General features: G+C 49.2%; 1 protein-coding gene across 1 annotated transcript in view; it reads left to right on the forward strand.

Annotated features, from left to right (window-relative positions):
• The window catches only part of LOC115462755 (receptor-type tyrosine-protein phosphatase kappa-like), a 230,236-nt gene that overhangs the window by 144,172 nt on the left and 61,564 nt on the right, over nucleotides 1–24,500 (forward strand). The window contains exons 18-20 of the mRNA XM_030192735.1: nucleotides 3,723–3,820; nucleotides 14,666–14,782; nucleotides 24,062–24,216. Coding sequence (XP_030048595.1) covers nucleotides 3,723–3,820; nucleotides 14,666–14,782; nucleotides 24,062–24,216 — 370 coding nt within the window. The remainder of the gene's footprint in view (nucleotides 1–3,722; nucleotides 3,821–14,665; nucleotides 14,783–24,061; nucleotides 24,217–24,500) is intronic.

Genomic DNA, 24,500 nt, shown 5'->3' on the forward strand with positions numbered 1-24,500 from the left:
GTGAAAAAATACTTCCTGACATTTTTCTTCAGTCTGCCCCCCTTCAATCTCATTTCATGTCCTCTCGTTCTACTGCCTTCGCATCTCCGGAAAAGGTTAGTTTGCAGATCCCTGGACAGAAATGGAATATTTCATTAACCCTGCGGGCTCATTTTCCTGGCCCTGCAAGCTGTAAGGGAAAGGCAATATGATAGAAAAATGGTTACTTCTAAAGAAATTATATTTTGGAAGAACACCCATAAATGTTTTCACGACTGTATAAGGGATCTTTTTACTAAAGTGTTCTAATGGATTTAGCGGGCGCTAATTAGTGTGCGTTAAAAGCCATACAGTCCATAGAGATACAATGGGCTGAACTGCATATAGCACACACAAAATCCATTAGAATACAGTAGTACAGTGGTTCCCAAACCTGGGCCTAGAGGCACCCCAGCCAGTCAGCTTTTGATATCCACAATGAATATTCATGAGAGAGATTTGCATGCAGCAGAGGCAGCAAATTCTCTCTCACCTAAGTACATACATAAGTAATGCCATACTGGGAAAAGACCAAGGGTCCATCGAGCCCAGCATCCTGTCCACGACAGCGGCCAATCCAGGCCAAGGGCACCTGGCAAGCTTCCCAAACGTACAAACATTCTATACATGTTATTCCTGGAATTGTGGATTTTTCCCAAGTCCATTTAGTAGCGGTTTATGGACTTGTCCTTTAGGAAACCGTCCAACCCTTTTTTAAACTCTGCTAAGCTAACCGCCTTCACCACTTTCTCCGGCAACGAATTCCAGAGTTTAATTATACGTTGGGTGAAGAAAACTTTTCTCCGATTTGTTTTAAATTTACTACACTGTAGTTTCATCGCATGCCCCCTAGTCCTAGTATTTTTGGAAAGCGTGAACAGACGCGTCACATCCACCTGTTCCACTCCACTCATTATTTTATATACCTCTATCATGTCTCCCCTCAGCCGTCTCTTCTCCAAGCTGAATAGCCCTAGCCTCCTTAATCTTTCTTCATAGGGAAGTCGTCCCATCCCCGCTATCATTTTAGTCACCCTTCTCTGCACCTTTTCCAATTCTACTATATCTTTCTTGAGATATTCACTGTGGATATCCTGAAAACCTGACTAGCTGGGGTGCCTCCAGGACCAGGTTTGGGAACCACTGCCTTAGTGAAAAAAAAACCCCTAAGTTTGCAAAGCTAATAATACTTTACTGTTTTCTATGGCTTTACTTATAGAAGTCTAATTCACCTTGCACTGTATATACTAAACTTTTTACTTTTCCAACTCCTTCTATTAACATATATTAGAAAATATCCTATATAATAATTGTCACCTGGAACATTCTGAAGCTCACTCTGTGGGAGGGAAACACTGAAGGCTAGGCTGCCAGCAACACTCACTCTCACTCATGCACCACACTCACTGTCACTCAGGATCTGCCCTCAGCCATGCCCCTTCTGGATATAATTCGCAACCCCAACGTTCTAAATGAAGCCTCAGAAGCCCCTCTAAACCGGAACAGTGAGGCGCCAGAGATATCCTGCTTGCCAATGCCTGCAAATCGGAAGTCTGAACTCTGAAGCGCCATATGCCCCGCCCTCGCGTCACAACGTCATGACGACGAGGACGGACCACAGTGCAGGAGAGAAACACGATCTGCAAATTGGAACTGTGAACTCTGAAGCGCCGTATGCCCCGCCCTCGCGTCACAATGTCATGACGAGGGTGGACCACACTGCAGGAGACAAACGCGATCTGCGGCGCCCCACACTGCACAAAAGTAACGCGCCATCTCGACGGAAACAACATCACGGAGCTCGCAGGTGCCTCGAGGGGGGTTGGGGGACAGCTGCCTCCATGACGGCCGGGGGGGGGGGGGGGGTTGGGGGACAACTGCCTCGCTGACGGCCAGTCACGAGGCTCCAAACGCTGTCTCTCCGTGCCTGCAGGGTGCTTCGGGGACAGCTGGCTCGCTGAACATGCCTCTACAGGCTGCAAACCCCATCTCCCCCTGCCCCAAAACCTTGCTAGCACCTGTTTCATCTCTCCCAGAAACGGGCCTTTCTTACTAGTTTATAATATTAAGGAGGAAAAAAAGCTTCAGACACTCGATAACTCAACTACTAGTTTAGTAGCGGGTATCGTGCTGCTCGGTGTTTGTAATAGAAAATAAATTTTCTTTATTCAAATTTCCTGGCGAGCATCCTCATAAGTCTCAAAAAAACCTCCCGCTCTAAACAATGTTTTCAATTTTGTGTATTTTTTACAACAGGTTTCTGCACTTATCTTATGCGCTTAGGACTACCGGGAAACACCCAACAGTGAGCTCCTGTTTCGCGGATTGCTTCATAAGGAGCGGTTCCTTTCGTCTTTATCGCTCTGAAAATCACAATCATAAGAGGAGTTAGACTTTAAAGAAGTTTCTACTCAATTCTCTACCTTGTTTTCGCTCATTATTTACCTTTCTGCCTTGTTTTCTTCCGGCATCTATGCTGTGCCGTATTTCAAAAGAGAGCGGCTTTTTATAAAATCTGTAGACGCCTTGTATGAGCTAATCAAGTAGGGACGACCCAAGTAATTAAAGGGGACGTACCATCTATTTAAAGGGGCCTCTACTCCTTAACTAGAAGTTTTTCTTTTACAGTAATTCTCATTCATTACAGAAAAGCATTCCATTCTATTCTGAGGTTCAGACCCTCTGGTTTTAATGTTTTTAATCTATGTATCTATTGCTGTTCTGCTTGTATAAGTTTCCTATCTCTATCACCTCCCCTCACTGACTCCTGGATATGATCAATAACGATGCACTTATAATCCTCGAACTTATGAGACTGTGCCTTACTATGTCCAACCAGAGGAGCTTCTAACTTTTGAGTATTTCAAATTGTGTTTGTGGTCGCTCAGTCTTTGGTTTAAACGGTGTGTGGTTTTCCCCACATACAGCTTCTTACGTGTGCACATAAGTATGTATACCACATGCATTGTTTCACAGTTTGTATCGTATCTTAACCTATATCTTATAGAGTCTGCTGGATTTGTAAAATATTGTGCCACCATCATCATTGCACAGAATATTTTGCAACAGAATTGTTTGAGACTTATGAGGATGCTCGCCGGGAAGTTTGAATTAAGAAAATTTATTTTCAATTACAAACACTGAGCAGCACGATACCCGCTACTATTACTACTTAACATTTCTAAAGCGCTACTAGAGTTACGCAGCGCTGTACAATTTAACATAGAGGGACGGTCCCTCCTCAAAGAGCTTACAATCTAAAAGACAAGTGAACAGTCAGTCCGATAGGGGCAGTCAAATTGGGGCAGTCTGGATTTCCTGAATGGTAAGAGTTAGGTGCCGAAGGCAGCATTGAAGAGGTGGGTTTTAAGCAAAGACTTAACTAGTAGTTGAGTTATCGAGTGTCTGAAGTCTTTTTTCCTCCCTATTATTATAAATATTTCCTAATATATGTTAATAGAAAGAGTTGGAAAAGTAAAAAGTTCAGTATATACAGTGCAAGGTGAATTCGACTTCTAAAAGCTAATAATACTAAAAGCAGACCTTGAAAATAAACCACCTAAGACAATGCCACCTAAATTGGCATGTGTTCGTAGAGAGGTGAAAGAGCCTTAATGTTTGATATGAAGAGACTGTCTTCAGAGCGCGTTGCTGACGTTGGCTTCCTATGACTTGTCCCTACCTTCCTTTTATTTGGGGCTCAGGCCCTTTAGTGGACACAGTGGCCGATTTCTGGCAGATGGTCTGGCAGGAGAACTCATCTGTGATTGTGATGTTGACTGACCTGGTGGAACTGAATAAGGTAAGAACACAAAGCACTTCTGTTACCCACAAAGCAGGGGAAAAAGGTTCACTGAACCTGTTCTCCAAGTAAGAAGATCTGCACTGCATTGATGGTAACACGCTGTAAGGTAATATTTGTTTGTTTGTTGCATTTGTATCCCTCATTTTCCCACCAATTTGCAGGCTCAGTGTGGCTTACATTGTTCTGTCATGGCAGTCACCATTCCAGAGTAAAAGATACAATTAGTATTACATAAAGAACATGGGTGACATAATAGAATTAAGCAATCAGTACGGAGAGGTCACGTTCAGAATAATAGATAAAGCATAAATGCGATACAGTTCTTATGATGGATCGTTGTAGTATGCTTTGTTGAACAGATAAGTCTTCAGTGATTTCCGAAAGTTGATTAGATCGCGTATTGTTTTCACATCAAATGGTAGCGCATTCCACAACTGCAAACTCATATAGGAAAAACTGGACGCATGTGTTAATTTGTACTTTAATATACAGTAATATAAATTTGTACTTTAATATACAGTAAATACAACTCCCTATGATGGTATGAATGCCAGTGCCCAACTCTTGCAATTTGGGCATGAGAACGGTGGTATTCTATAGTTCCGCGTACAAATGTCTGCAACGCCCCTACCATTCTGCCTTTTGAGTTGTGCACTAGGGGATTTAGAAACGTGGGGTTATAGTTATAGTTGCTAAACCACTCTAGCTGCCAGGGCAGAACAGAGTGGCGTACAAAGCTAATAACGTAAAGAAAGGGAAAGGAACTCCAAATATTGACAGGAAAGAGATACAGTCATGCAGAGAAAGGCACAGAGGTAACTCGACCTGACTAGCTGTCATCATCTCCTGGTTGACCTTACTCTCAAAAGGCTTCTCTAAATAACCAAGTTTTCAGGATTGCCTTAGAGCTTTTGAGAGACTACTTACATTTGGGACAGTGGCAGTACCTATAAGAAACTGTAAACTACTTAGGTTTAGGTGGTATATAAATAAAGTAAACATTTTGGTGCCGCTATTTGCATGCAGATTGAAAATGTGTGTGCAAATTAATTTGCTAATAAGTCCTTAAAAATGTGGAAAACCAACAAATAATGGAAATATAGAGTGGAGGAGTGACCTAGTGGTTAGGGTGGTGGACTTTGCTCCTGGGGAACTGAGGAACTGAGGAACTGAGTTCAATGATTCCCACTTCAGGCACAGGCAGCTCCTTGTGACTCTGGGCAAGTCACTTAACCCTCCATTGCCCCAACTACAAATTTAAGTACCTGTATATAATATGTAAGCCGCATTGAGCCTGCCATGAGTGGGAAAGCGAAGGGTACAAATGTAACAAAAATAAAATAGATACTATTGGAGATTCTACATGGAATGTTGCTACTATTGGAGATTCTACATGGAATGTTGCTAGTGGAATAGCAACATTCCATGTAGAATCTCAAATAGTAGCAACAGTGGAGGAGTGGCCTAGTGGTTAGGGTGGTGGACATTGGTCCTGAGGAACTGAGTTTGATTCCCACTTCAGGCACAGGCAGCTCCTTGTGACTCTGGGCAAGTCACTTAACCCTCCATTGCCCCATGTAAGCCGCATTGAGCCTGCCATGAGTGGGAAAGCGCAGGGTACAAATGGAACAAAAATAAAATAGATACTATTGGAGATTCTACATGGAATGTTGCTACTATTGGAGATTCTACATGGAATGTTGCTATTCCACTAGCACTAGTGGAATAGCAACATTCCATGTAGAAGGCTGCGCAGGCTTCTGTTTCTGTGAGTCTGACGTCCTGCACGTACGTGCAGGACGTCAGACTCACAGAAGCAGAAGCCTGCGCGGCCACATTGGTGATCTGCAAGGGCCGACTTCTACATGGAATGTTGCTAGTGGAATAGCAACATTCCATGTAGAATCTCAAATAGTAGCAACAGTGGAGGAGTGGCCTAGTGGTTAGGGTGGTGGACATTGGTCCTGAGGAACTGAGTTTGATTCCCACTTCAGGCACAGGCAGCTCCTTGTGACTCTGGGCAAGTCACTTAACCCTCCATTGCCCCATGTAAGCCGCATTGAGCCTGCCATGAGTGGGAAAGCACGGGGTACAAATGTAACCAAAAAAAAAACAAAAAACTAAGTACTCTAACAGAGGGTAACGCAGGAAAGGGTTCTGTGCTGTCTAACAAATGGAGCCTACCTCAGACTAAAGGGAACAGAAAAGGGGCACACTATGACCCAGAGAGCAGGGGAAAACCACCAATGGGAACAGACCCTGCCAACTAGGTTCTATCTTGTATTAGTTTAATTCACTGGATTGGCATTTGCCATGACGGTGCGATGTAAGCCACATTGAGCCTGACACGGTTGGGAAAATGTGGGATATAAATGTGATAAGAAATAAATAAATAAACTAGCAACAGCATAACCAATCATATAACAGTTCTATGCAGACAGGCTGGTGAAGTCACGTTGCCTGATAACTACAGCCCCCACAATGCAACGCTCATGTGACTCTGCAGTGAGAATGGCAGAAAAAGTGTCACACCCACCCCAGAGCCACATTACAATCAGGGAAAGGCTGTCAGAGGACAGAACAAGTACACTCGCCCTCCTCCTCGGTCTCAATTTTTTCACTGTGCCTAGATGGACAGATAGTTCTCCTACTCCACAAAGATATATCAAACATATAAATGGCAAGTGACCGACTCACCTGCAAATGCGCAGTAGAGACTTCCCTCTCTGTCCCGCCCTCGTGTCAAGACGTGATGACGTCAGAGGGCGGAACAGAGAGGGAAACAGAGTCGGTCAGTCGGACTGTCGGACGCTGCCGCTGGAGCCTCGAACCGAACATCGCACGCACCAACCTCCCCCCTTCCCCCATCCCCGCCACCGCTCCCGCACCCCTCCGTATCGGGCCCCCTGCACTGACCTGACAGTGCCTCTCACCTCCGTGTGGAAGCGCTGCAGGCAGCAGCAGAGCGATCTGCTGCTGCCTGCAGCGCTTTCACACGGAGGTGAGAGGCGCTGTCAGGTCAGTGCAGGGGGCCTGGCACGGAGGGGGGCGGGAGCGGCGGCGAGGAGGGTAGCTGGAAATCTCGCCCATTTTAACGGGCTTAACGGCTAGTAAATAAATAAGCAAACAAAGAAACAAGTGGCGAAAGCAAGGCTCATGGAAGTCTTTTAACCTTAGATTATGTTTGTGTGGGGGGGGGGGGGGGGGGGGAAGGTGTATGTATTGACTCTGTGTTTGAGTGGAAGAGGAATGAAGAGGAAAGAAGCCATCATTGATTACAAGCTCTACACAAAAGCCTTCCAGCTTCTGAGCAACAATAGATCCACAAACGTTTGCACCCCCCTTTTTTTTTTTTTGTTAAACACCAACCACAGAAACAACTACATAAAGGCCTGCACGGTCATGGTCAATTCAGTCTACCTAAGATAACTATCATCTCCAGCAATGAAAGTAGACAGAAGCTGATACAAAGAGAATCTTGTGTGCTATGCATCATTCTTTTGGAGGGAATTTCTTTTCAGTTATCTCTTTGGTAACTCTCAGCAGTAGAATACCTCTATAATCACTGTATGGTACCTTGATTAAAAATTCGAAATGAAGTGTCTTGTTTTTCTCAATGTTCATCAAATAATTTTTTCTGTGAAACGCTGTCAACTCCTAGGTACAGGTCCCAACGGGGACCCGTTTCACTATGTTTTCTTCCGGAGACCCCACTTCTTTCTTGACGATCTCTTGTGCCTATATTCTTTATATGGATTTTACTTCATTTCAAATTTTTAATCAAGGTACCGTACCGTGTTTATAGAGGTATTCTACTGCTTGGATGTATGGTTCTAAGATCCATAGTTGGTTGTTGATACTCTCAGCAGTGTCCTGGAGGTTGGATTCTTCAGGGCAGTCCTACAGAGTTGGTTCACCCTAGATCTGTGCTAATACAACAGAAAAGGAAGTTGGGTACATTTCTTACATTTGTATCCCACATTTTCTCACCTTTTGCAGGCTCAATGTGGCTTACATATAACCGTTAACGCGTTACTGATTACGGTCTGAACAAATACATGGTATGAATGAATACAAAGTGATGTTGTGGTAGAACGAGGAACAACAAAGAGAGTCCAATTCTCCTGCAAAAACACACAAAGAAACAACAAGTCAAGCGGAAGATATTCAGAAGGACCAGTCTGGTCCTTCTGAATATCTTCCGCTTGACTTGTTGTTTCTTTGTGGTAGAACGAGGTACATGTAAGGTAGGTACAGTTGGGGGAACTTATAGAGGAAAAGGGGGAAGAAGAGTCAGGTAATGTCCGTTACGGTCTTTGGTTACATTGTGTCGCAGGTGAACAGGCATTTTTATGTTGGGTCGGTGGGGTATGCTCTTCTGAACAGGTCTGTCTTTAGTGCTTTCCGAAAATTTAGGTGGTCGAGCGTAGTTTTTACTGCTTTTGGCAGTGCGTTCCATAGTTGTGTGCTTAGGTAGGAAAAGCTGGTTGCATAGGTGGATCTATATTTGAGTCCTTTGCTGCTTGGGTAGTGGAGGTTTAGGTATGATCGTGCAGATTTTGTGGTGTTTCTGGTTGGCAGGTCGATGAGGTCTGTCATGTATCCCGGTGACTCGCCGTAAATAATTTTATGAACAGTCGTGCAGATTTTGAAAGTGATACGTTCTTTGATTGGTAGCCAGTGCAGGTTTTCTCTGAGAGGTTTGGCGCTGTCAACGCGTGTTTTTCCAAATATAAGCCTGGCTGCTGTGTTTTGGGTGGTTTGAAGTTTCTTTATGATTTGATCCTTGCATCCTGCATAGATTCCATTATTATTTGTTGCATTTGTACCCCACATTTTCCCACCTATTTGCAGGCTCAATGTGGCTTACATTGTACCATGATGGCGAGCGCCAATTCCGGTGTCAGAAATACAGAGTAGTAAATTGCGTTAAAGTTAGTTAGTAACAGGGTGTCGTAAGGTAGTTGAGGAGGGAGAAGGTAAAATTATGTATCATACCTGATAATTTTCTTTCCATTAATCATAGCTGATCAATCCATAGACTGGTGGGTTGTGTCCATCTACCAGCAGGTGGAGATAGAGAGCAAACTTTTGCCTCCCTATATGTGGTCATGTGCTGCTGGAAACTCCTCAGTATGTCGATATCAAAGCTCCATCCGCAGGACTCAGCACTTAGAGAATTACACCCACGAAGGGACACTCTGCCCAGCTCACCACCGCCGAAACGGGGGAGGGGAATTAACCCAGCTCATCCCCACACAAGTGGGGGAGGGGAATCCGTCCAGCTCATCCCCGCGGAGCGGGGGAGGGACACCACACCCGCCGATGCGGGGGGGATCTGGCTTATCCTGCAACCGCAACCGCGGGAGGAGCTGACTGACCCTACCACCGCCGAAGCGGGAGGGGTACAAAGCTGCCCTACAGCCGCACGAAGCGGGAGGGAGTGCCGGCAGAATTTAAATCTCAATCCAGCCCCGTAAAACGGAGGGGAGAGGAATGCAGCAGCTCACTGTAACACAAACGTCTCAACTCTTGAAGAATCCAAGTGAAAGAAGAACTTGAACACGAAGTCCTCCTGAAGTAACTGAAGGCTAAACTTGAACCTAAAATTCAACCAGAATATAAACAGTACAGATATCTGGGAGGGGCTATGGATTGATCAGCTATGATTAATGGAAAGAAAATTATCAGGTATGATTATACATAATTTTACCTTCCATATCATCAAGCTGATCAATCCATAGACTGGTGGGATGTACCGAAGCAGTACTCACCCAGGGCGGGACATAGAAATCCCTGACCGCAACACTGAAGCTCCAAACCGGGCCTCCGCCCGAGCAGCCACAGTCAAGCGGCAATGCCTGGCAAAGGTATGGGCCGAAGCCCAAGCTGCCTCCTTGCAAATCTCTTCCAAGGAGACGGACCCTAAGCCGCTGCAATGGCTTCCTTGCCCATCTTGCCACTGTAGGCTTAGAAGCCTGCAGACCCTTACGAGGACCTGTAAACAGGACAAACAGATGATCCGATTTCCGGAAATCATTGGTCACTTCCAAGTATCTGATGATGACTCGTCTCACATCCAGAAACTGAGAGCAGAGTATTCCTCTGAGTAGACCTCCCTACGAAAGGAAGGGAGACAGAGCTGCTGAATCACCTGGAAGCGAAAAACAGTCTTGGGCAGGAAGGAAGGCACTGTGCGAATAGTCACTCCTGCCTCAGTGAACTGCAGAAAAAAACTCTCGACATGAGAGTGCCTGGAGCTCGGAAACTCTTCTGGCTGAAGTGATAGCCACCAAAAAGACTGCTTTCAACGTCAGGTCTTTCAGAGATGCCCTCGACAAGGGGTCAAAAGGCGGCTTCTGCAATGCTCTTAGCACCAGGTTGAGATTCCACGCAGGCACCACTGAGTGCAGAAGAGGGCGCAGGTGATTAACTCCCTTGAGAAAGCGCACCACATCTGGCTGCGAAGCCAGGGAAGCACCCTTCAGGTGGCCCCTGAAGCAAGCCAGAGCCGCTACCTGAACTTTCGGGGAACTGAGCGACAGGCCTTTGTCCAGACCTTCTTGCAGGAACGCCAACACTGAAGAAATTGGAGCAGTGAAGGGAGAAAGTGAGCCTGCTTCACACCACGCTGCAAAGATACGCCAAACCCTGGCGTAAGCAGTAGAAGTAGAGCGCTTCCTCGCTCTCAGCATAGTGGCGATGACCTTGTCTGAGAAGCCCTTCTTTCTCAGACGCTGCCGCTCAATAGCCAGGCCGTAAGCCCAAAGGGGGAGGGATCCTCCATCACCACGGGACCCTGATGTAACAGGCCCTGCTCCACTGGCAGCCGCAGAGGATCGCCGACTGCGAGCCTGATCAAGTCCGCATACCAGGGACGTGTGGGCCAAACCTGACCCACCAGGATTACCCTGCCGGGATGCTTTGCCACCCGGTCTAGCACCCTGCCCAACATGGGCCAGGGCGGGAACACATAGAGAAGCTCTTGTGTCGGCCACCGTTGGAGAAGATCATCTACTCCCAGGGATCGAGGGTCCCGTCCTCTGCTGAAAGAGCGCGGCACTTGGCAATCGGCCGATGACGCCATCAGAACTAGGCTCGGCTGGCCCCAGCGCTACGTGATGCTCAAGAACGCCTGAGCAGATAGCTGCCACTCTCCGGGCTCCAAGGTATGGCGACTGAGAAAGTCCGCCTTGACATTCATGACTCCGGCAATGTGGGCCGCTGACAGCTGTTCCAGGCTCAGCTTCCGCCCACTGGCATAGATTCATGGCCTCCTTGGCTAGAGTGGCGCTCTTGGTACCTCCCTGGCGGTTGACATAGGCCACAGCCGTGGCATTGTCCGACAGTACCCGTACAGGCTTCAACAGCAGTACCGGGATGAACTCCAACAACACCAACCGAATGGCTCTGAGTTCCAGGAGGTTGATAGACCACTTGCCTCTGCAGGAGACCAGATCCCCTGCGCTGTCCTTCCCAAACAGTGGGCTCCCCAGCCCATCAAAGAGGCGTCTGTCGTGACGACAATCCACTCCGGGGTCACCAGAGGCATTCCTGCAGACAACTTGTCTGTCTGCGTCCATCAGCTCAGCGCCTTGCGCACTGCTGGGTCCAAGGGAAGGCGCACAGCATAATCCTCCGACATCGGAGTCCAGCGCAGCAGCAGAGATTGCTGTAGTGGTCTCATATGAGCCCTGGCCCAGGGCACTACTTCCATCGTGGCCGTCATAGAGCCCAACAGCTGCCCGTAGTCCCAAGCCCGAATAGGAGAGGCTACTAGGAACTAGTCCACCTGAGCCTGAAACTTGACAATCCGATTGTCTGGCAGGAACACTCTGCCCACTTGGGTGTCGAATCGAACTCCCAGATATTCCAGGGACTAGGTCGGGCGCAGCTGGCTTTACTCCCAGTTGATGATCCACCCCAGGGAGCTCAAAAGAGCAACCACCCGGTTCACAGCTTTGCCGCACTCTGCATAAGAGGGGGCTTGGATCAACCAGTCGTCCAGAAAAGGATGGACTTGAACTCCTTCCTTCCTCAGGAAGGCCGCGAAGACCACCAATACTTGGGAAAGGTCCGCGGAGCAGTAGCCAACCCGAACGGGAGGGCTCTGAACTGGAAGTGTCGGCCCCTTACTGCAAAACGCAAAAAGCGTTGATGAGGAGGCCAGATGGGAATATGCAAGTACGCTTCCTTGATGTCCAAGGATGCCAGGAACTCTCCTGCCTTCACTGCCGCTATAACAGAGCGGAGGGTCTCCATGCGAAAGTGCCGAACTTTCAAGGCCCAATTGACCCCTTTGAGGTCGAGGATAGGCCGTACAGAACCTCCTTTCTTTGGAATCACAAAGAAAAAGGAGTAACATCCCTTGCCAAGCTGATTTTCTGGCACCGGAACGACCGCCCCCAGGCGGATCAGATTGTTCAAGGTCTGCTGCACTACCACAGCTTTGACCGGAGACTTGCAGGGAGAGAGTACAAACCCGTCTTTTAAGGGTCGGCAGAACTCTAGCTTGCAGCCGTCTCTGATGACTTCCATCGCCCAAGCGTGTGAAGTTATTGTGGTCCACTCGCCCATAAACGAGGACAGCCGTCCTCCAATCTGCACTGGGGCGTGGACCAAGGCCCCGTCATTGGGTACTAGACCCTGGGGGAGGACCGGAGGGAGCACCTCCGGGACGGCGATCTCTGCGAAAGGAATGCTGCTTGGGGGAGAAATTCCTCTTGAAGGAAGAAGGGGCAGAGGAACCCGACTTGCCCGGGCGGTACCGACGGGCTTCTGCAACCGTCCTCTGGAGGTACTGGGACGAGTACTAGCCCGAGCCCTGACCTCTGGTAATTTCTTGCCCTTAGACGTGCCGAGATCGGTCACGATTTTGTCCAGCTCGACCCCAAAGAGCAGCTTGCCTTTAAAAGGCAATCTAGCCAGGCGGGATTTAGAGGCGTGGTCAGCAGACCAATGTTTCAGCCAAAGCCACCGCCGCGCAGAGATTGTCTGAGCCATGCCTTTAGCTGAGGCCCTCAAGACATCATACAGCAAGTCTGCCAAATAGGCTAAGCCCGATTCCAGGGCCGGCCAATCAGCCCTCAAGGAATGATCCGAGGGGGAAGCCCGCTGCACCATAGTCAGGCACGCCCTGGCCACATAGGAACCGCAAACTGAGGCCTGCAAACTTAAAGCAGCCGCCTCAAAGGACGACCTTAAGGCCGCCTCCAATCTTCTGTCTTGGGCGTCCTTTAGGGCCGTGCCACCTTCCACCGGCAACGCCGTTTTCTTAGTCACCGCAGTGATTAAAGAATCCACGGTAGGCCACAGATAGGCCTCACGTTCACTCACAGCCAAAGGATAGAGGCGGGACATAGCCCTAGCCACTTTAAGGCTCGCTTCCGGGACATCCCATTGAGCCGAAATTAAGGTGTGCATGGCATCATGCACGTGGAAGGTTCTAGGCGGGCGCTTCGTCCCCAGCATAATGGCAGAGCCAACAGGGGCTGAGGGAGAGACGTCCTCCGGAGAGGAAATCTTCAAAGTGTCCATGGCCTGTAACAACAGGTTGGGCAAATCCTCTGGGCTAAAAAGCCGCGCTGCAGAGGGGTCATCCGCTCCATCCGAGCGGGAATCCGTCTCCTCCAAGGAATCCGCAAAGGACCGTTGGGAGACCTCAGATACGCTGCCCTCATCTACATCGGAGGAGACAAAGTCCTCCAAGGCCTGGAAATCAACCCGAGGGCGTTTACCTCTGGGAACCTCAACCTCTTTACCAGAAGAGGGAGCAGGGGCAGCGTTTTGCATGAGGAAAGCCTGATGCAGCAGCAAAACAAACTTGGGGGAGAAACCCCCCAGACTGTGCACTTCCGCAGCCTGGGCAACAGCCCTAGACGCACCCTCAACCGGCGCTCACAAGAGCGGGGGAGAGACATGCTGCGCATCCAAAATGGCGTCCGGCGCGACACTCCGCGAAGGAGCCGCGCGGGAAGAACGGCGCTTAACTTTAGCCGCTTTGTGCCGTCGCCCAAATTAAGGGCGTTCATGGCATTAATGTCTCCAACCTCAAGGGCGGCCCCCGAAGAAGCCGTCCGAGCCGCGTGGCCGGCCAAGATGGCGGAGGCGAGGAGCGGGGGATGGGCGTTTATGGCGGGAAAATCCGCCACGCCGGAGGAAGGACCGGGACATTCATCGGTCACGAAACTGTCACCCAACAAGGGCGAATCAGGCTGTAAGACCCCCGCATCCCCTCTAGAAGCGCTCAAGCGATCCGGGGAGCGACCCTTTGCGCCCTCGCCCTCCGACGCCATATGCCACGAGGAGAAGAATCGGGTAACCCCCTGCCCGCTATGAAAAGGTAAAATTACCTGCTTGCCGCTCCGAGCTGTAACGAACTGGTGTCCCAGTGAGTAGCTGCAATGAACGTTTAAATAAACGTCGAAATAAACGCCTTTAAGGACGTTTAAAAATTTTTTTTTTTTAACGGAGCCAGCGGGAGGGGGGAGAAAAGGAGGGACCTGGCACCACCAGGTTTGCACTTGCTCAAAAGAGCCCTCAACCCCAGGCCTCAACAAAACCTAAGGATTAGGCTTGGAGGCCTAGCCAGAGCTGCTGCTGTGTGTGACCACCACCTGCTGAGATAGAGAACATACTGAGGAGTTTCCGGCAGCACATGACCACATATAGGGAGGCAAAAGTTTGCTCTCTATCTCCACCTGCTGGTAGATGGACACAACCCACCAGTCTATGGATTGATCAGCTTGATGATATGGAATTAAGTGTTCTGCTCTGGTACTTATCTACTTTCATACCTTTGTTTCTCTGTCTGAACAGTTGCATATTTTCTTTTATTGGCAGCCAAAGTGTGAGCAGTACTGGCCCGAGCAATGCCATACTTACGGAGATATCACAGTGACTCTGCTGAACACAAAGCAATCCGTAGGCCTGATCACACGCATGTTCAATGTGCAGAAGGTAATGCGTTGGGGCAGTGATGGGTAACATAAAAGAGAGGTGATGGTGATCCATAGGCCTCTCTATATGAGCATTCAGTGTACAGAAGAAAGTGCTTTGGGAACGTAGGAAGGAGCGATGCTGGTGAACTGTGGCACTTATAGCTGCTCATTTTATATCAGGCTGCTTAGCCAAGCATTTTGTCTTATATGTACCTTTGTAAAGTAGCATATCTGAAAGCTTCTGCACAAACTTGCACCTGCTTACACATGTGTATTTTGCAAAGTACAAAACAGGAAAAATGCCTCTACAACAGGGAAACACAGTAGGCGAAAGTAGAGGCTGACAAAGGACAAATCACCACCTGAGATGTAAATCCAACAGTCTTTATTATTATGCTAAAAAGGAGGACCTGACACGGGCCGTGTTTCGATGCATGCAAGCGTCTACATCAGGGGTCAAACAGTAAACGCTAGAACGGAGCACAGGACCGCAGTCCTGCTAAAGTTAAAAGCTTTAGACCGTACACAAATAATGGCTGTCGGAGCTAAATTAGCAAAATTTTGCAAATTTAGCTCCGACAGCCATTGTAAGAAGCTAGTCTGCTTGCTTTGATTGCAACAGTATTTGTGTATGGTCTACAGCTTTTAACTTTAGCAGGACGGCGGTCCTGTGCTCCATTCTAGAGTTTACTGTTTGACCCCTGATGTAGACGCTTGCGTGCGTCGAAACACGGCCCGTGTCGGGTCCTCCTTTTTAGCATAATAATAAAGACTGTTGGATTTACATCTCCGGTGGTGATTCGTCCTTTGTCAGCCTCTACTTTCGCCTACATGTGTATTTTGTAAATATATGTATATGCATTAATGCTAATCATGCCCCTGCTCTGTTCTCTGCTGCAGAAATGCTACTGCATATATCACATAAAAATAGGAACTATTATTTTCCATATACCTACTTTTTATGTCCTTACATCCCAGGGCAATTTTATAAGCAGTACTTGAGCGCATAAAACACTGTTTCCATATCATCAAGCTGATCAATCCATAGACTGGTGGGTTGTGTCCATCTACCAGCAGGTGGAGATAGAGAGCAATCCTTTTGCCTCCCTATATGTGGTCATGTGCTGCCGGAAACTCCTCAGTATGTTCTCTATCTCAGCAGGTGGTGGTCACACACAGCAGCAGCTCTGGCTAGGCCTCCAAGCCTAATTTTTAGGTTTTGTTGAGTGCCTGGGGTTGAGGGCTCTTTTGAGCAAGTGCAAACCTGGTGGTGCCAGGTCCCTCCTTTTCTCCCCCCCCCCCCCCCCCCGCTGGCTCCGTTAAAAAAAAAAAAAAAAAAAATTTTGAACGTCCTTAAAGGCGTTTATTTCGACGTTTATTTAAACGTTTATTGCAGCTACTCACTGGGACACCAGGTCGTTACAGCTCGGAGCGGAAAGCAGGTAATTTTTACCTTTTTATAGCGGGCAGGGGGTTCCCCGATTGATCTCCACGTGGCATATGGCGTCGGAGGGCGAGGGCGCAAGGAGTCGCTCCCCGGATCGCTTTGGCGCTTCTAGAGGGGATGCGGGGGTCTTAAAGTCTGATTCGCCTTTGTTGGGTGACAGTTTCGTGACCGATGAGTGTCCCGGTCCTTCCTCCGGCGTGGCGGTTTTTCCCGCCATAAACGCCCATCCCCCGCTGCTCGCCTCCGCCATCTTGGCCGGCCACGCGGCTCGGACGGCTTCTTAGTGGGCCGCCCTTGAGGGAGACATTAATGCCATGGACGCCCTTAATTTGGGCGACGGCACCAAAGCGGCTAAATTTAAGAGCCGTTTTTTCCCGCGCGGCTCCTTCGCGGAGTGTCGCGCCGGACGCCATTTTGGATGCGCAGCATGTCTCTCCCCCGCTCTTGCGAGCGCCGGTTGAGGGTGCGTCTAGGGCTGTAGCCCAGGCTGCGGAAGTGCACAGTCTGGGGGGTTTCTCCCCCGAGTTTGTTTTGCTGCTGCATCAGGCCTTCCTTATGCAAAACGCTGCCCCTGCTCCCTCGTTTGGTAAAGAGGTTGAGGTCCCCGGAGGTAAACGCCCTCAGGTTGATTCACAGGCCTTGGAGGACCTTGTCTCCTCCGATGTAAATGAGGGCAGCGTATCTGAGTTCTCCCAACGGTCCTTTGCGGATCCCTTGGAGGAGACGGATTCCCGCTCGGTTGGAGCGGATGACCCCTCTGCAGCGCGGCTTTTTAGCTCAGAGGATTTGCCCAACCTGTTAGTGCAGGCCATGGGCATTTGAAGTTTTCCTCTCCGGAGGACGTCTCTCCCTCAGCCCCTGTTGGCTCTGCCATTATGCTGGGGACGAAGCGCCCGCCTAGATCCTTCCACGTGCATGATGCCAGGCACACCTTAATTTCGGCTCAATGGGATGTCCCGGAAGCGAGCCTCAAAGTGGCTAGGGCGATGTCCCGCCTCTATCCTTTGCCTGAAAGTGAACGTGAGGCCTTTCTGTGGCCTACCGTGGATTCTTTAATCACTGCGGTGACTAAGAAAACGGCTTTGCCGGTGGAAGGTGGCACGGCCCTAAAGGACGCCCAAGACAGAAGACTGGAGGCGGCCTTAAGGTCGTCCTTTGAGGCGACTGCTTTAAGTTGCAGGCCTCGGTTTGCGGTTCCTATGTGGCCAGGGCGTGCCTGACTATGGTGCAGCGGGCTTCCCCCTCGGATCTTTCCTTGAGGGCTGATTGGCCGGCCCTGGAATCGGGCTTAGCCTATTTGGCAGACTGGCTGTATGATGTCTTGAGAGCCTCAGCTAAAGGCATGGCTCAGACAGTCTCTGCGCGGCGGTGGCTTTGGCTGAAACATTGGTCTGCTGACCACGCCTCTAAATCCCGCCTGGCTAGATTGCCTTTTAAAGGCAAGCTGCTCTTTGGGGTCAAGCTGGACAAAATCGTGACCGATCTCGGCACGTCTAAGGGCAAGAAGTTACCTGAGGTCAGGGTTCGGGCTAGTACTCGTCCCGGTACCTCCAGAGGACGGTTTCAGGAAGCCCGTCGGTACCGCCCGGGCAAGCTGGGCTCTTCTGCCCCCTCTTCCTGCAAGAGGATTTTCTCCCCCACGCAGCATTCCTTTCGCAGAGACCGCCGTCCCGGAGGTGCTCCCTCCGGTCCTCCCCCAGGGTCTCGTACCCAATGACGGGGCCTTGGTCCACGCCCCAAGGCAGTTTGGAGGACGGCTGTCCTCGTTTCGGGGTAAGTGGACCACAATGACTTCAGACGCGTGGGTGCTGGAAGTCATCAGAGACGGCTGCAAGCTAGGGGTCTGCCGACCCTTAAGAGACGGGTTTATACTCTCTCCCTGCAAGTCTCCGGTCAAAGCTGTGGCAGTACAGCAGACCTTGGACAACCTGATCCGCCTGGGTGCGGTCGTTCCGGTGCCAGAAAATCAGATTGGCAAGGGACGTTACTCCATTTTCTTTGTGGTTCCAAAGAAAGGAGGTTCTGCCCGGCCTATCCTCGACCTCAAAGGGGTCAATCGGGCCTTGAAAGTGCGGCACTTTCGCATGGAGACTCTCCGCTCTGTTATAGCGGCAGTGAAGGCAGGAGAGTTCTTGGCTTCCTTGGACATCAAGGAAGCGTACCGGCATGTTCCCATCTGGCCTCTTTACCAACGCTTTCTGCGTTTTGCAGTCCTGGGACGACACTTCTAGTTCAGAGCCCTCCCTTTCGGGTTGGCTACTGCTCCGCTGACCTTTTCCAAAGTAATGGTGGTCATAGCGGCCTTCCTGCAAAAGGAAGAAGTACAAGTCCATTCTTATCTGGACGACTGGTTGATCCGAGCCCCCTCTTGTGCAGAGTGCGGCAAAGCTGTGGCCCGGGTAGTTGCTCTTTTGAGCTCCCTGGGATGGATCATCAACTGGAAGAAGAGCCAGCTGCGCCCGACTCAGTCCCTGGAGTATCTGGGAGTTCGATTCGACACCCAAGTGGGCAGAGTGTTCCTGCCAGACAATCGGATTGTCAAGCGTCAGGCTCAGGTGGACTAGTTCCTAGTAGCCTCTCCTATTCAGGCTTGGGACTACGTGCAGCTGTTGGGCTCTATGACGGCCATGATGGAAGTAGCGCCCTGGGCCAGGGCTCATATGAGACCACTACAACAATCTCTGCTGCTGCGCTGGACTCCGATGTCGGAGGATTATGCTGTGCACCTTCCCTTGGACCCAGCAGTGCGCAAGGCGCTGAGCTGGTGGACGCAGACAGTCAGGTTGTCTGCAGGAATGCCTCTGGTGACCCCGGAGTGGATTGTCGTCATGACAGACGCCTCTTTGATGGGCTGGGGAGCCCACTGCTTGGGAAGGACAGCGCAGGGGCTCTGGTCCCCTGCAGAGGCAAGTGGTCTATCAACCTCCTGGAACTCAGAACCATTCGGTTGGTGTTATTGAAGTTCATCCCGGTACTGCTGTTGAAGCCTGTACGGGTCCTGTCGGACAATGCCACTGCTGTGGCCTATGTCAACCGCCAGGGAGGTACCAAGAGCGCCCCTCTAGCCAGGAGGCTATGAATCTATGCCAGTGGGCGGAAGCGAACCTGGAGCAGCTTGCAGCGGCCCTCATTGCCGGAGTCATGAATGTCAGGGCGGACTTTTCCAGTCGCCATACCTTGGAGCCCGGAGAGCGGCAGCTATCTGCTCAGGCGTTCTTGGACATCACGAAGCGCTGGGGCCAGCCGAGCCTAGATCTGATGGCGTCATCGGCCAATTGTCAAGTGCCGCGCTTGTTCAGCAGAGGACGGGACCCTCGATCCCTGGGAGTAGATGCTCTTCTCCAACAGTGGCCGACACAAGAGCTTCTGTATGTGTTCCCGCCCTGGCCCATGTTGGGCAGGGTGCTAGACCGGGTGACAAAGCATCCCGGCAGGGTAATCCTGGTGGTCCGGATTGGCCCAGATGTCCCTGGTATGCGGACTTGATCAGGCTCTCAGTCGGCGACCCTCTGCGGCTGCCAGTGGAGCAGGGCCTGTTACATCAGGGTCCCGTGGGGATGGAGGATCCCTCCCCCTTTGGTCTTACAGCCTGGCTATTGAGCGGCAGCATCTGGGAAAGTAGGGCTTCTCAGACAAGGTCATCGCCACTATGCTGAGAGCGAGGAAGCGCTCTACTTCTACTGCTTACGCCAGGGTTTGGCGTATCTTTGCAGCGTGGTGTGAAGCAGGCTCACTTTCTCCCTTCACTGCTCCAATTTCTTCAGTGTTGGCGTTCCTGCAAGAAGGTCTGGACAAAGGCCTGTCGCTCAGTTCCCTGAAAGTTCAGGTGGCGGCTCTGGCTTGCTTCAGGGGCCGCCTGAAGGGTGCTTCCCTGGCTTCGCAGCCAGATGTGGTGCGCTTTCTCAAGGGAGTTAATCACCTGCGCCCTCCTCGGCGCTCAGTGGTGCCTGCGTGGAGCCTCAACCTGGTGCTAAGAGCATTGCAGAAGCCGCCTTTTGAACCCTTGTCGAGGGCATCTCTGAAAGACCTGACATTGAAAGCAGTCTTTTTGGTGGCTATCACTTCAGCCAGTAGAGTTTCCGAGCTCCAGGCACTCTCATGTTGAGAGTTTTTTCTGCAGTTTCCTGAACTATTCGCACAGTGCACAGTGCAGTTTCCTGAACTATTCGCACAGTGCCTTCCTTCCTGCCCAAGATTGTTTTTCGCTTCCATGTGATTCAGCAGCTCTGTCTCCCTTCCTTTCGTAGGGAAGTCTACCCAGAGGAATACTCTGCTCTCAATTTCTGGATGTGAGACGAGTCATCATCAGATACTTGGAAGTGACCAATGATTTCCGGAAATCGGATCATCTGTTTGTCCTGTTTACAGGTCCTCGTAAGGGTCTGAAGGCTTCTAAGCCTACAGTGGCAAGATGGGCAAGGAAGCCATTGCAGCGGCTTAGGGTCCGTCTCCTTGGAAGAGATTTGCAAGGAGGCAGCTTGGGCTTCGGCCCATACCTTTGCCAGGCATTGCCGCTTGACTGTGGCTGCTCGGGCGGAGGCCCGGTTGGAGCTTCAGTGTTGCGGTCAGGGATTTCTATGTCCCGCCCTGGGTGAGTACTGCTTCGGTACATCCCACCAGTCTATGGATTGATCAGCTTGATGATATGGAAGGTAAAATTATGTATAATCATACCTGATCATTTTCTTTCCATTAATCATAGCTGATCAATCCATAGCCCCTCCCAGATATCTGTACTGTTTATATTCTGGTTGAATTTTAGGTTCAAGTTTAGCCTTCAGTTACTTCAGGAGGACTTCGTGTTCAAGTTCTTCTTTCACTTGGATTCTTCAAGAGTTGAGACGAGTTTGTGTTACAGTGAGCTGCTGCATTCCTCTCCCCTCCGTTTTACGGGGCTGGATTGAGATTTAAATTCTGCCGGCACTCCCTCCCGCTTCGTGCGGCTGTAGGGCAGCTTTGTACCCCTCCCGCTTCGGCGGTGGTAGGGTCAGTCAGCTCCTCCCGCGGTTGCGGTTGCAGGATAAGCCAGATCCCCCCGCATCGGCGGGTGTGGTGTCCCTCCCCCGCTCCGCGGGGATGAGCTGGACGGATTCCCCTCCCCCACTTGTGTGGGGATGAGCTGGGTTAATTCCCCTCCCCCGTTTCGGCGGTGGTGAGCTGGGCAGAGTGTCCCTTCGTGGGTGTAATTCTCTAAGTGCTGAGTCCTGCGGATGGAGCTTTGATATCGACATACTGAGGAGTTTCCGGCAGCACATGACCACATATAGGGAGGCAAAAGTTTGCTCTCTATCTCCACCTGCTGGTAGATGGACACAACCCACCAGTCTATGGATTGATCAGCTATGATTAATGGAAAGAAAATTATCAGGTATGATTATACATAATTTTACCTTTACATGCTTGATTGGCTTAGAAAATTACCGAACAAAATCCCCAAAAATCTGTTATTCATGATTGGCACCGAGAGGAATTGGGCAATAACAAGTTAGTATTACCAATACCTCTTGGTTCCAAATTGTAAAAACAACAAAAACCTCAAACTCCTCCAAAAGATCCAAAATTCAAAAACCGGGGAGCCAAAAAAGACCTCAACACTCAAAGAAAACATTCAAACGAGTGCTAATAGAGCCCCAGTTTTTAATCATTGATCCTATGGCTCACCATGAAGAATATTTTGAGTTTCTTGAGGCTTTTCCTTCCTTTTTTGAAAATAAGTTTGCCTTGGGCATATATTTGTGCTCCACATATTTATATTGCAGGGATTACTCTGTGTTTTTTTCTGAACATATAAATAATACTTATACATACACATAATAGAGCAACGTGGCTAAATTAAAATTCCACTATAATGCTCCTTGGTGCAATATAAACACTCCAGCTACTAGCACATCAGTGCAAAAAAAATGACCCCATTAATGCAGTATACTCTACAAACAGGTTCACGGTGTACACTAACTAAAATAAAGGAACATACTAGCATTTACTAGGGGTGCGCTGAAAAATGGCCTGTGGTGGTGTAGGGGCGGGTTTTGGCCGCGCGCAGATCTATTTTTCAGCGTGCCTGTAAAAAAGGCCTTTTTAAAATTTTTGCCGAAAATGGATTTGTGGCGGAATAAAAATTGGCATGCTTCCATTTTGGATCTGAGACCTTACCACCAGCCGTTGACTCAGCGTGTAAGGTCTCACGCGTTAACCAGGTGGCAATGACCTACGCGCGTCAGAAATTAAAAAATTATTTTTTGGACGTGTGTAGCGGAGGCGTGCCAAAAATGAAATTACCACAAGAGCCACGCGGTAGCTGGGTGGTAACTGCAAATTGACGCTCTTTGGGCACGCGTATGCGCTTATGTGGCTTAGTTAAAGGGCCCCTAGGACTATTAATGTGTTGGAAAATTCTTAAACTGAGGGAGAGCTGGAGGAACTTTGACTCAAAACCATTCATCTCCCAAACTACTCAATTACCACCATAGAATTCCTTCCAGAGTCCACTAACTTCATTACAAATAACACCTTCTGTCTTCTGGAGATGTTCTTGAGACACTGATGCTTGATATCAAATATTTACTTGTCTCTGGAAGATTGTGCCTCTTTATATTTTAAGATTTAACCAGACCAGGGAAATGGGGATCAAGGAGAAGGGAAAGTGCATGGGCAGAAGGAGCAAAATGGAAAAAAGCTGGGGGAGGAATGCGCAAAGGTAAATGGGAGGGAGATTGAGGAAGATGCGCAATCAGAATGCCGATATTTATCAGTCCAATTACCAGACCGTATATTTCATATGTGGGGACCCAAAATCAATATAGTATACACATTGTCCCAAACAATAGTCCTTAGAGAAATATTTTTAAACTTCTATACAGTATTTCTTCATAACGATATCCAAGAGTGCCATCAATATATTCTTTTATTTATGCAGTTTGTATATTGTAACCATTTTTATAATGGGGATCTTCAGATTCTACTGCAGCTCACACCATATGAACTCAGCGTTCTTTTTGAAAAAAATGGTTATGGCGCAAATCGTCATTGATCCGCCTATTTGCGATTTTTTAAATTACTTCATTGTATCTAACTTCATGTCAAACATTTTTCAAATCGTCAACAGTCCCGATTAGCATAGGACATCACTTATCTTTTAGCTGGCAGCGACATTTCAACACAGGAGAACCTCCGCCGACTCGGCCAGGTTTCGAGAAACTTCCTCAGGGAAGAGGTTCTAGCTATGCATAAGAAGAAAAATGGCCAGGAGCATGGCCACTGTGTAACTAGAACCTCTTCCCTGAGGAAGTTTCTCGAAACCTGGCCGAGTCGGCGGAGGTTCTCCTGTGTTGAAAGTTCTCTAGCTCAATGCTTCCCGGACTTTTACCCGTTACAGTAAAAATGCTCATGACCCTAGATGATGATGAAAAGAAAACAGCAGACCTCCACTTTTCTCCTCGTTCTCATCCACCTCCTCCTCTCTCCTCTCCCTCAAAGTATGAAGGCAGCAGCGGTAACAGTTGTGGCAACTATGAGTGTACATGGACCCACAGGGCCCTGTAGTGACTGCTGCTAGCAGCAGTCAGTACAGGGCCCTGTGGGTCCATCTACATTCATAGTCTCAGTACTCCGCATGGATTTCCAGTCTTAAAATGAGGCCAGCACATAGGAGAAGGGGCAGGGCCTGTGAACATTCACTGACTCACAGGCCCCATGCTGACTGCCACTACTGGACATAGGTCACAGTGGAGGTCCAGAAGGAAGAGGAAGAGCGGCCCTGTTCCTGTGAACCTATGTATTGATGATGCAACTCCATTTGGGGTTCCAATCCTTACTGCTCCAGCTCCATTGTTTTCATGTCTCCTTTTATAGAAGAATTCTCCTTTCTGGAAGTCAGTGGAACAGTTTCATTATCTGATGTGGCCGGACCATGGTGTGCCCAAGAAAACTGCAGAGCTTGTATGGCTGGTGGAGCAGATGAATGAGAGCAAGGCCCCAGGCACCGGGCCTGTGATTGTCCATTGCAGGTATCATACACAGTCATCAAGGTCAGTAGTAAGGTTCACCCCTTTTAAGAACATAAGCATTGCCATACTGGGACAGACCGAAGCGCCATCAAGCCCAGTCTCCTGTTTCCGATAGTGGCCAATCCAGGTTACAAGTACCTGGCAAGATCCCAGAGCAGCAAAACAGATTTTATGCTGCTTATCCTAGAATATGCAGTGGATTTTCCCAAGTCCATCTTAATAATGGCTTATGGACATTTCTTTTAGGAAATTATCGAAACCTTTTTTAGACCTGCTAAGCTAAC

The sequence above is a fragment of the Microcaecilia unicolor genome, chromosome 2 (assembly GCF_901765095.1).
Source record: "Microcaecilia unicolor chromosome 2, aMicUni1.1, whole genome shotgun sequence".
Taxonomy (NCBI): domain Eukaryota; kingdom Metazoa; phylum Chordata; class Amphibia; order Gymnophiona; family Siphonopidae; genus Microcaecilia; species Microcaecilia unicolor.